Source organism: Oncorhynchus mykiss, chromosome 2 (assembly GCF_013265735.2).
Source record: "Oncorhynchus mykiss isolate Arlee chromosome 2, USDA_OmykA_1.1, whole genome shotgun sequence".
Classification (NCBI taxonomy): Eukaryota; Metazoa; Chordata; class Actinopteri; order Salmoniformes; family Salmonidae; genus Oncorhynchus; species Oncorhynchus mykiss.
In genome coordinates, this window is record NC_048566.1 from 41,730,532 (window position 1) to 41,743,213 (window position 12,682).

General features: G+C 40.8%; 1 protein-coding gene across 1 annotated transcript; it reads left to right on the forward strand.

The window, feature by feature from the left end:
* Positions 1–153: 153 nt before the first annotated feature.
* On the forward strand, positions 154–11,379 carry LOC110489869 (dual specificity protein kinase Ttk). The gene is made up of 24 exons (XM_021562824.2): positions 154–879; positions 2,242–2,464; positions 3,005–3,111; positions 3,605–3,748; positions 4,124–4,235; positions 4,362–4,446; positions 4,974–5,080; positions 5,168–5,249; positions 5,442–5,550; positions 5,750–5,972; positions 6,103–6,209; positions 6,327–6,470; positions 6,692–6,858; positions 7,080–7,219; positions 7,630–7,762; positions 7,961–8,053; positions 8,251–8,408; positions 9,152–9,303; positions 9,444–9,568; positions 9,678–9,752; positions 9,892–10,068; positions 10,184–10,283; positions 10,419–10,504; positions 10,591–11,379. The coding sequence occupies exons 1-24, from the start codon at positions 789–791 to the stop codon at positions 10,675–10,677; spliced, it is 3,027 nt and encodes a 1,008-aa protein (XP_021418499.2). The 5' UTR covers positions 154–788; the 3' UTR covers positions 10,678–11,379.
* Positions 11,380–12,682: the final 1,303 nt, after the last annotated feature.

The following is a 12,682-nucleotide window of genomic DNA, read 5'->3' on the forward strand; positions in this document are numbered from 1 at the left end:
TGGCTTTATTTGTCTTCCCTGAACGAGCTGTTATGTGAAATGTAATAAGCTAAAACAAAACAGTATTTGGTTAATAAAAGCATAAATGTCATCCAGGCAAACTGGATTTATTATGGCCAACTAATTAGGGCACCCCGTAGCCCACTAACACATTGCAATATTGCAGGGATCATCAACTATATTCAGGTCCGCACGATTTCTAATTGAACCCTTGGAACGGATGGTCAGATGGCCGGAGTCCCGGAGCATAATTTCAAATCATTTTCATCGAAGTGGGAGGAGTATTTCGAATATTTGGGGGCGTAGTCAACCATATAAACTGACCAATGAGCTTACGAAGTAATTGGAAGTGGTGATTTTTAAACTAAGTGTGTTATGAACAAACATACGTTTTTTTGTAATGAAGTATAATTCTTTCACGTGAAAGTACATTTGTAGAAAATGTGAGATTCGTTTTAATCTAATGTACGGTGTAAAAAAAAAGTGATTTGGATTGCTTTTTAGCTTTGCACGTCTTTGTGCTCCGCAACGACCCGTAGCTAACGTTATTAGCTAAGCTAGCTTTGCTTTGGCCAGACAATATGCAGATGGTTAGATACCTAAAGGCGTTAACTTAGCTACACATATCCCAACCAGCTGGTTATTTACACCAGGGTCCGTTTTCTGCTTGTTAATTCACACATCAGAAGTATATATCGCACTATAGCGTAATGTCATATTTGTGTGTATAGATAGCTAGGCTCACAGTAACGTTAGCTGCCTCAACATATTAGCTACATTCTGCAGAGATGTTGGAGGAGGAGCATACAGACAGACAGCACCAACTTGCCATGTTATGTCAGAAGCTCGACCGAATTAAAACAAGATATTTAATCGAAGGTAATAACACGTTTTAATACGTTCCATGGCGAAGACAAAATGCGTCATATATTGTACATAATGATATGCCCGTATATAAGACCACTAAGTTTGCAAATACAGTATCAGTCAAAAGTTTGAACACCTACTCATTCCAGGGTTTGTCTTTGTATCACTATTTTCTACATTGTAGAATAATAGTGAAGACAAACTATGGAATCATGTAGTAACCAAAACTGTAAAATTGCCTTGATGACAGCTTTGTACATTTTTGCATTATCTCAACCAGCTTTATGAGGTGGTCACCTGGAATTCAATTAACAGGTGTTCATTGTTAAGTTAATGTGTTGAATTTCATTCCTTCTTAATGCATTTGAGCCAATCAGTTGTGTTGTGACAAGTCAATACGGAACATTTCAAGAACTGAAAGTTTCTTCAAGTGTAGTAGGAAAGAACATCAAGCTCTATGATGAAACTGGCTCTCATGAGGACCACCACAGGAAAGGAAGACCCCGAGTTACCTCTGCTGCAAAGGATAAGTTCATTAGAGTTAACTGCACCTCAGATTGCAGCCCAAATAAATACTTTACAGCGTTCAAGTAACAGACACATCTCAACATCAACTGTTCAGAGGAGACTGCGTGAATCAGGCCTTCATGGTCGAATTGCTGCAAAGAAACCACTACTAAAGGACACCAATAGGGCCAAGAAACACGAGCGCTGAAAATCTGTCCTTTGGTCTGATGAGTCCAAATTTGAGATTTTTGGTTCCAGCTGCTGTGTCTTTGTGCGACAGAGTAGGTGAACAAATGATCTTTGCATGTGTGGGAACCACACATGAATTGCGTGAATTTCGATATGCAATCCCATCTGGTTTACGCTTAGTGGGACTATCATTTGTTTTTCAACAGGACAATGACCCAACACACCTACAGGCTGTGTGAGGGCTATTTGACCAAGAAGGAGAGTGATGGAGTGCTGCATCACAATGGCCTCCACAATCACCTGACCTCAACCCAATTCAATGGTTTGGGATGAGTTGGACCGCCGAGTGAAGGAAAAGCAGCCAACAAGTGCTCAGCATATGTGGCAACTCCTTCAAGACTGTTAGAAAAGCATTACTCATGAAGCTGGTTGAGAGAATGCCAAGAGTGTGCAAAGCTGTCATCAAGGCAAAGGGTGGCTACTTTGAAGAATATTAAGTATTTTTATTGCTAAAACATTTGGTTACTACATGATTCCGTATGTGTTAATTCATAGTTTTGATGTCTTCACTATTATTCTACAATATAGTAAAAAATAAAGAGAAACCAGTGAATGACTAGGTGTGTCAACTTTTGATTGGTACTGTAAATGGTCTTTTTTCCTCGCATTTTCATGCAGATGAAACTGATAATATCAACCAGGCCATTGGCTCAAATTCCCCTGAAACGTGTCTCGCATATCTGATGGATTTGGAGAAGAAAGGAGACCCTCACTTGGATCCTAGTCATCTCACAAAGCTTACAGACTTCTATTCCCGTGTATTCTCAACTATGCCACTGGGAAAACACTGCAAAAATGAGAGCTATGCCAGAATGCTGGTCAGATTTGCAGAGCTGTATGTGTGAGTGATCCGTGATCATACTTTTCTATGAGAGGGTTGAGCCTTGTTTTGCAACATGTTCCTCTGTGATTGTACTTTAGCTACATCAGTTAAAAATACAATGTGTAGGGTGTATTAATAATATTTAAAGTGGCAATCTGGGATTCGGGAAAACAACAAAGTGGGCGCCCTGACACTTTTTGGTTAGCAGCTGAGGGATAAGGTTAGAGAAATTTAACCACTCAAATTCATGGATGCAAGGACTGACCATCCATGAGTTCAAAATTATAGTTTTATCCATGTTTTGAAGCTATTCAGTCTTTGTTTACAATTACATGGTTTACAAATAAGTTTAGATGTTGGGTTCTGATGGATTACGACAGTTGAACTAAGCTCATGAGAAATGTATACTAGTAAATGTATTTTCTTCCAAAAATCAATGGCTAATTTCCTAGTTTAAATCCAAAAAATGGATGTACCAATCCCAGATTGCCCCTTTGCAAAGAGCTCTTTTTAGTATTTAGTTTAGGTCTGTCAAATGAGTCCTTTAATATCTTTCAGAATCCAAGACACCAAGGGGGCAGAGGACAACTTCAATGTTGCGACTACACACTGCCAGGATTTTGCTTTTGTCCACATTGCACATGCTCAGTTTGAACTGTCTCAAGGTAGAGAGATGCACAACAATCTTAGGTTTGACTGTCGTAGATGATTTATACACACAGATGACACAATTTGGGTTATTTACTAAACTTTAGCTCCATGGATTTACCAGCTTTCTCATATTGATAAATACTCATACACTCATAGCAACTATTGTATCTCTAACATCTTATTTATTTACTGACGATACATGCATCAGTCCAATCTGTGAAGCTCACATTCAGAAACTCCATAATGCTGCAGGAAAGTACTATTGGTAGGTAGCCTAGTGGTTAGAGCGTTGGGCCAGTAACCGAAAGGTTGATAGATCGAATACCCGAGCTGACAAGGTAAAAATCTGTCATTCTGCCCCTGAACAAGGCAGTTAACCCACTTTCTCCCGGTGAGTTGTCATTGTAAATAAGAATTTGTTCTTAAATGACTTGCCTAGTTAAATAAATGAAAACATCTAGTCAGTAAGTTTATTTTTTATTATTTTTTACTCCCCCATCTCAAAAGGCAACACAAAGAAAAGTACTTGGATACTTCAGAGGGCCATTGAACTGAGTGCCAAACCCAACGACATGCTAGAGGCTGCTATGCAGAACTTGACTTTGGGCAAAGCAGAACTTCTTTCCTCTGAGGATAAGGAAAATGTACCAGGTTTGTTTTTTTATTAACCTGAAGACCATCGGGGAGGCAGGTAGCCTAGTGGTTAGAGCATTGGACTAGTAACCAACATTTTGCAAGATCGAATCCCTGAGCTGACAAGGTAAAAATCTGTTGTTCTGCCCCTGAACAAGGCAGTTAACCCACAGTTCCTAGGCTGTCATTGAAAATAATATGTTCTTAACTGATTTGCCTAGTTAAATAAAGGTAAAAAAGAAAAAAATCTTGATTTATATAATAAATAAATACATGACCATGTTTCTTCAGCCTAGATTTTTTTTAATGCAATCACAGCTTTTATGCTACTTTTGTGTACTAGTACTGTATATTAATTGTCTTAATGTTTTGTCAAAACTATTTTTCCTTCAGTCTCAACTTATAATACACATGGTTCTGCGAAAAATGGAACAGAATTTCGCAAAGTCTCGAGAAACTCCGACTGTACAGGCGACTTGCAGCTTTCCAGTATTTTTTCTTCAGGGTAAAAGAAGTGTTTTGTTTTTTACAGTTCCAAGTTCTCACACCAAGCTTCTCTCTTTGTTTTCCTTTACATTCTTCTATTCTGTCTCGTGAAAAACAATTGACACAGGTCTTCTCATTCTCTTAGAACAATGGAACCACGGAATGGACCCCGAGAGGACAAGGTTCCAGCTTGGAGGTCTGGTTCTCAACGAAAGAGAGCCGTTGGCATGGTTAGTTTTTATTAGTAGTAGTGTTGGGGTGGTGGTAATTGATACAGTTACATATCGCAATATTTTTTGGGATAATATTGTATCGATACTTTGACAAGTATTGATTGTTTTTTGTTAGGTAGCGTTAGCTAGTGCTAGTTGGCTGTACCTGCGGCAAAACCCGGATACTTTTCATCCTATAGCTTGTTCTCCATATTATTTTTAAATAGTGAGCCAACATCTTGTCTCATCTTTTTTTCATGACTGATCAAAACTTGTTTTTTTTTATTATGGCTCTCTCTTGTCTCTGCAGCAGACATATAATGAGGGTTATGTTTGGAACATCAAATTGCAATTAAATCACAGTATCGAATCACAATGCATATAGAATCGTGAGAACCGCAATACATACCGTATCGGTACCTAAGTATCATGAGAATATCATATCGTGAGGTGCTTGGCATATTCCCACCCCTAGTTTTAAAGTAGTTTTTCTATCACTTCTCTGGTTTTAAATAATATCCTGTTCTTTATTATCCTGCCTCTAGGCAGGGAGAGAGAGCAGTAGACTACAGGCAATCTCAGAAATGGATGATGATGACAGTGATGGAAGACAAGTGAAGATGGAGGCTCTCATCTCAAGTAGCTTGTCCAGGTAAGCATTCTTTACCGATGTCAAGGGAACACTATCAGAACACACAGGATTACAAAGCCTAAACTGATGAATGGAACTTTGTTTTAGGCAAACTTCTGGTTCAAGTGCGATGTTATCCTTGTCCTCGGCCAAGAAGCGTGTTGAAGATGGGGATTTCCTCAATCTAAAGGTTTGTGAATGAAAATCCCCACCTTTCAGTGGTAATTATAGATTGTTGAATAATTTTCTAGTGCCTGGCCCAACTGTTTACAATTATATACAATAACATGGAGAGAGTAAAGTGACATCTTACATAATCTTATTTTAAAGACTGGAGTTGATTGGGACAGTCATATATATCATTGTTGATTTGCTCTCTCAGACACCTATCATTAGCCCTGAGCCATGCCCATGGAAGGACATGAGAATTGTGGACTCCACCACTACACTGCTGCACAGGCAAGATAGGAGAGATGACACTAGGATGGAAGGTATGTACAGTACCTTTACATTGAAGTGAAACCATTTTGGCCTAGTTGATGACGGTGCAAAAATGCTTGTTTAGTGAGAAGCATTAGTTGGCGCACACCAACATATTCATAGAGGTGCGCACTAACGGAATGGTAAACTTGGGGAAAAAATGTATTCTCACGCATATCGAGTTTATGTTCTCTGCTGTTTCAATGGTAGATACCACTGACAATATAAACCAGATAATTGGTTCCAACTCCCCTGAGGCTTGCCGGATGTATCTGACCAAGCTGGAGAAGAGGGGCAATCCTCAGACAGACACCAACCTTCTCCTAAAGCTGAAGGACAGCTATTCCAGAGTCTTCTCCAGACTGCCATTGGGAATGTACAGCAACAGTGAGAGCTATGCCAAGATGCTGGTCCGATATGCTGAACTCAAAGGGTGAGTGTACTTCAGGATGTTTTTGGGTATAAAAAAAAAAACTGCATATATTCACATACGTTATCCAGTGTTCTAGAATTGGTTTGATGACTGTATAATTTTTTACTTTTTAAAAAAATGTCCTCTGTAGCATTGATGACCCAGATGATGCTCGGGACAACTTCATCGTTGCGAGATCCAACTGCAAAAGCTTTGCCTTTGTGCACATAGCACATGCTCAGTTTGAGGTTGCTCGAGGTAGATTGCTCTTTTTTATTTTTATTTTACATAAACGATTGTGCATAATATATGATTTAGACACTGAACATTTATATTTTAATACTAAAGAGATTTTTGTTCATATTCTTCCAAAAGCTCAGGTCAAGAAAGGCACGTCAATACTACAGAAAGGCCTCCAGGTGAACGCAAAGCCCACTGAACTAATTGAGACTGCAATGCAGAAACTAAAAGCTGGGAATTATCAGTTTCTCCCCGCAGAAGACCGAGAGAGTCTCCCAGGTAGGTTTCATTTAAATGTAGTCAATTATGCTGTATGTCTTGGTGGTGTTCATTAGGGCATGGAATGGAAAACAGAGTCCCTCTCTGTTTTCTCCTGTTTGGTACCTAATGAACATGACCCTGTTCATCCTGATTACAAAGTGATAACGGCTTCAAGCTTAAAGCTTGCAAACCTGATGTAAGTTTTAGTTGAGATGCCTTATGTGTGTTTCTTTTTTTAGAGCCACTGTCTCACGGGTCATTGAGTCTGTCAAACTATGGTAGAGAGAGGGAGCTGGAGATTCCCACCCGTTTACCTCTGAGCCAGACACAGCCCAAACCCTCTAGCATGGAGCTGTCTTCAGGGTGGAAAATACCAGCCCATGTAAGCAGAGTCGTGTCTCCAGAGGTTTGTCTTTCCATTTTATTTTTGGGGTTACAACTATGTTATCAACATAGAATGTGCTGGCATCAAACTCCAATTTAGTTTGTTCATTCTTAAGACTGAGTTAAAACCTCTCTCTTTTGGCCTCTGTTTTGACACTCAACACTTATATTTTTGTTTTCTTTTGGGTTCTTCTATTTTAACCTCCTGAGTTTAACGTTGTGTGTGTGTTTGGTCGTCATCAGGAGAAGCACACCCCTCCTGATTTCACGCCCATTCCACGTCTGGTGGACTCTCTACCCACCCCATCACTTCCTCTCCCGTCCAGACTCAACCCACCCGTCGCCTGCCAGATGCCCAACTACAAAGACACCAGGGCCAACAGGTGAGGGGCTGGATAGGACATGTATATAACATAACAGCTCTTGTACAATGATCCTAATCAGCATAATCTAATGATTCTATTTCAGCTCTTGAGATATTAGGAAATGGTATTGTCAGTGTTGGGGATTACCAATTACTTCCCATTGCAAGAAGTTGAGCTACATTAAAGCTGCCCTCAAGAAAAATATAGTTGAACTAAAGTTACTTTGAGAACTACCTTGTGGAAAAATTATCATATTTAAATCTGAACTGTCATAATGCAAATTTAAGACTGTCATCCATACTGTGACATGGCGTAAGTAACAGTCACGGCAGACAGTGTAGTGAGATCTGTGAGTGCATTTAGTCTTGGAATCCAGAGGAAAGATGGGAAGCACTTTCTTTGACATTTGAATTCCCCTCTCTTCACAGTTACTTTACCCCTGGGGTCAAGAGGAACTCCCCATATGCGGGCCCTCTCTCAGCAGCCCATAAAGCCGGCCCTGCCCAGCAGCAGCCGTGCACCCCCCTCAGCCAGGTGTCCTATGCCCAACAGACCCACCAGGTAAACCACAAATGCCATCCATGGGATTTCCCTGATCACTTGACCTGAACAGGCAAAACGCAGTCAGGTCAGGAGGAACAAAGTCATGGCCCTAGTTATGTTCTCTTTTTGTGAGTTTGCTGTTTAAATTATAGGCCTATTGTCAAATGAAATGTGGACTCTATGGTTGAATGACTCTGCACTTGTCTGTTACTTCAGGGTTCTGCCGTTGCTCTCTCAAACGAGTCCATTGTGATAAAGGGCAAACGGTTCCTCGTCCTGAAGATGATTGGCCGAGGTGGATCCAGTAAGGTAGGGGTTAGTTGTCTTGTTCATTAGGGCACAATGTAACAAAAGCTCTCATAACATTGTGCAACGGAAAACAAAAAACAGACAACTTACTTGTTGGACAATTTAAGATGGTACTTCCCTGTTTCAATTGGTTTGAAACCTGAAGATACCAGGGAAGTACTACAGGTGTTTTTTGGGCTAATTGGATGTTTTTTCAGGTGTACCAGGTTCTGGACCAACGTAATCAGCTGTTTGCTGTGAAGTATGTGAACCTGGAGGAGGCCGATGCCCAGACAGTGGAGAGCTACAAGAACGAGATAGAGCATCTCAATCGCCTGCAGCAGTACAGTGATCAGATCATCAAGCTGTATGATTAGTGAGTGTTCACTACTCTGACTTATTCAGCTAGGGTACATTTATTATATTTTTTGATGAAAATGCATACACATACGTATATATCCAAAACATAAGAAAAACTTGTGGTACTGGTACGTACATAAAAATAAAATACACATGGCCTAAATAAAATTTAAAAATTAAGAATAACACAACGTATTTCAAATGTGTTTGTTTTTTTACCCCATTTTCGTGATGTCCAATTGGTAGTTACGATCTTGTGTCATCAAGTGTCATCAATCTTGTATCAACTCCCCAACGGGAGAGGCGAAGGTTGAGTCATGCGTCCTCCGAAAAATGACCCGCAAAGCTGCACTGCTTCTTAACACCTGCTCGTTTAACCTTGAAGCCAGCTGCACCAATGTGTCAGAGGAAACAGTTCTGCTGACGAGTGAAGTCAGCTTGCAGGCGCCCGCCACAAGGAGTCGCTAGAGCGCGATGAGCCAAGGAAAGCCCCCTGGCCAAAACCCTCCCCTAACCCGGAAGACGCTGGGCCAATTGTGCGCCGCCCTATGGGACTCCCGGTCACGTCTGGCTGTGACACAGCCTGGGATCGATCCCCAGGCTGTAGTAACGCCTCAACACTGCGATGCAGTGCCTTAGACCACTGTGCCACTCGGGAGGCCCCGACACAACGTATTTTGATTGTGGTCCTCTGTTCCATCCCACTATACATGTCATGTGATTCCCAGTGAGCAGTGCTTTTTATCTCTTTTATTCCAGTGAAATAACCAACAGCTACATCTACATGCTGATGGAATGTGGTAACCTGGACCTCAGCACCTGGCTACGCAACCGTAAAACTATCAACCCGCTGGAGAGGAAGTTATACTGGAAGAATATGCTGGAGGCAGTCCAGACCATCCACAAACATGGTTATTATCTCTCCATCTATCTTGACCTCTGTATCTCTCTTCATCAGTATCCCTTATGTTTTCTAAGTTCCTCATACCCAAGCATTGCAGTCTCTACGACAAGCCTTTTAACTTTTTTCTGTAACTTTTTTTTTGTGTAGGTATTGTCCATTGTGACTTGAAGCCAGCCAATTTTGTGATTGTGAATGCCTCGCTGAAATTGATTGACTTTGGCATTGCAAACAGCATCCAGCCTGATGTGACAAGCATTATGAAAGATTCTCAGGTAAGAGCACAACCCCCATCTCCAACTGTAGTTAATAATGTATGTGTACATAACCAGAAGCTTTCCAGAATAAGGATATTGATCTTCAAGAAAAAAATCCTAAACACAGGTTGGGACCTTGAACTACATGCCCCCTGAAGCCATCAAAGACACTTCATCCCAGCCAGGGAAGGCAAGCTCTAAGGTGCGCTGATGTCCCTTCCTTCTTATCCAAAACAATGTATTTTTAATACATGCATATTCCATATGAACTCATTTATATCAATGTTGGAAGATTATGCATGTTTAATGATGTATAATGAATCTGTTGATTTGATTCATAGATTAGTACTAAAGGTGATGTGTGGTCCCTTGGTTGCATCATGTACTGCATGACCTATGGGAAGACTCCATTCCAGACCATCACCAACCAGATCACCAAGCTACACGCCATCATTGACCCGACCCATGAGATGGAGTTCCCTGACATTGCAGAGAAGGATCTGCTGGATGTGTTGAAGGTGAGCGATTCCATTCATTCTGCAATGTATTGGCTTTTTGGTTGAGTTTTGATTTAGTGTGAATGACATGGATACATGGGATCTGGTGGGTTATGTTTTTTTTCCCTACCACCAGAGGTGCTTGGTACGAAACCCAAGAGAGCGGATTTCCATCGCGGAGCTGCTGGAGCATTCATACCTAAAGCTTCAGTCTCAGCAACAGTCACCTGTGCCAGGTACATAAACGCGCACACATTATGCATATTTATACCTCATACCTGCCATAATACCAAGTGTTTTTATTTATTTTTTTAAATAAGAGAAATTATTGCACCAACTTTCATTTTGTCTGCCTCCCTATCTCCTTTCAGCACCTCCTGACAATAATGATCTGAAGAGGATCCTCAACGAGCTCGCTGCCTTACAGTCTCCCAACAGCATTGCCAGGGCTGCTAATGTAAGCATGACAATGTGGAATTTCCAATAATAATTGTCTTATCGTCGTTTGCTTTAACTGACTGGCGTCTTCTCTGCAATCGACAGAACTTGGCGAAAATGTGCAACAGTGGTCGGAAACTGGACGCTGCAGGGTGTGTAAAGTCATCCAGCCATCTCAACTGGAAGATGTAGATGCTCCACTGATGGCCTAAAAAAAAACAAAGGGGTCAGCAGATGGGACTCCATTCCTAGCCTAAGTCGAGCTTTACCCAATAGATACACTGCCGATTCCATGCTTCAGCACAACCGGAAAAATACATGCTGTTTGGCAGTACACTGGCCCTGTTTGAATACTTTGAAAATGTTTCCTTCCCCTTTTTAAAGTAATCACTGATCTGTCATGTCTGGAATGGTGAAAGCTATGAAGTGGAACCTTTGCTTTTATTCTATCCAAGTATGTTAGATCAGTGATAACACAGAGGATGGGAGGAAAGAAGGAAGCATTTGAACTGTTTTTAAGCAGGGTCCATAAATGCCCTTGAGAGCTCTACCATCTCCATGTTTTATTCTCTCATGTCTTCATGACTTCCCCTTGCTCGCATCTTGAAGGATACGGATCTACACTTTTTTTTCTTTTTAAGATGGACACTTTTTTTTGTGTTTCCTTACTTTGCACATTTTACTGTACTCTCAAACATGTAACTACAAAAAAAAATGCTCAACAAATGAACTAGCTAACTGTATTATTGATGTTTATTTATTTCAGCTGTCAATTTCATCTGTAGTTATTTATAGGTGTGTGTATATACAGTTGAATTCGGAAGTTTACATACATGTTAGCCAAATACATTTACACTCAGTTTTTCACAATTCCTGACATTTAATCCTAGTAAAAATTCCCTGTCTTAGGTCAGTTAGGATCACCACTTTATTTTAAGAATGTGAAATGTCAAAAATAGAGTGATTTATTTCTTTCAGCTTTTATTTCAGCTTTTATTTCTTTCATCACATTCCCAGTGGGTCAGACGTTTACATACACACAATTAGTATTTGGTAGCATTGCCTTTAAATTGCTTAACTTGGGTCAAATGTTTCGGGTAGCCTTCCACAAGCTTCCCACAATAAGTTGGGTGAATTTTGGCCCATTCCTCCTGACAGAGCTGGTGTAACTGAGTCAGGTTTGTAGGCCTCCTTGCTCGCACACGCTTTTTCAGTTCTGCCCACATATTTTCTATAGGATTGAGGTCAGGGCTTTGTGTTGGCCACTCCAATACCTTGACTTTGTTTTCCTTAAGCCATTTTGCCACAACTTTGGAAGTATGCTTGGGGTCATTGTCCATTTGGAAGACCCATTTGTGACCAAGCTTTAACTTCCTGACTGATGTCTTGAGATGTTGCTTCAATATATCCACATAATTTTCCTTGCCATCTATTTTGTGAAGTGCACCAGTCCCTCCTGCAGCAAAGCACCCCCACAACATGATGCAACCGTGCTTCACGGTTGGGATGGTGTTCTTCGACTTGCATGCCTCCCTCTTTTTCTTCCAAACATAAGGATGGTCATTATGGCCAAACAGTTATATTTTTGTTTCATCAGACCGACCAGAGGACATTTCTCCAAGAAGTACAATCTTTGTCCCCATGTGCAGTTGCAAACCGTAGTCTGGCTTTTTTATGGCGGTTTTGGAGCAGTGGCTTCTTCCTTGCTGAGTGGCCTTTCAGGTTATATCGATATAGGACTCGTTTCTCACATTGGATATAGATACTTTTTGTTCTAGGATTGATTTGCACTTTTTGCACCAAAGTATGACAGAACATGTCTCCTTCCTGAGCGGTATGACGGCTGCATGGTCCCATGGTGTTTATACTTGCATACTATTGTTTGTACAGATGACTGTGGTACCTTCAGGCGTTTGGAAATTGCTCCCAAGGATGAACAAGACTGGTGGAGGTCTACAATTTTTGTTTGGCTTTTTTCTTTTGATTTTCCCATGATGTCAAGCAAAGAGGCATTGAGTTTGAAGGTAGGACTTTAAATACATCCACAGGTACACCTCCAATTGACTCAAATTATGTCAATTAGCCTATCAGAAGCTTCTAAATCCAGGACATCATTTTCTGGAATTTTCCAAGCTGTTTAAAGGCACAGTCAACTTAGTGTGTGTAAACTTCTGACCCACTGCAATTGTGATACAGT

Bases quoted from the DNA above. Each gene is read 5' to 3' on its own strand.
- LOC110489869 (XM_021562824.2), top strand. From the start codon at position 789: ATGTTGGAGGAGGAGCATACAGACAGACAGCACCAACTTGCCATGTTA. The intron at 5,973-6,102 runs GTGAGTGTACTT...TGTCCTCTGTAG, and splicing joins CGATATGCTGAACTCAAAGG to CATTGATGACCCAGATGATG. The intron at 9,304-9,443 runs GTTATTATCTCT...TTTTTTGTGTAG, and splicing joins CCAGACCATCCACAAACATG to GTATTGTCCATTGTGACTTG.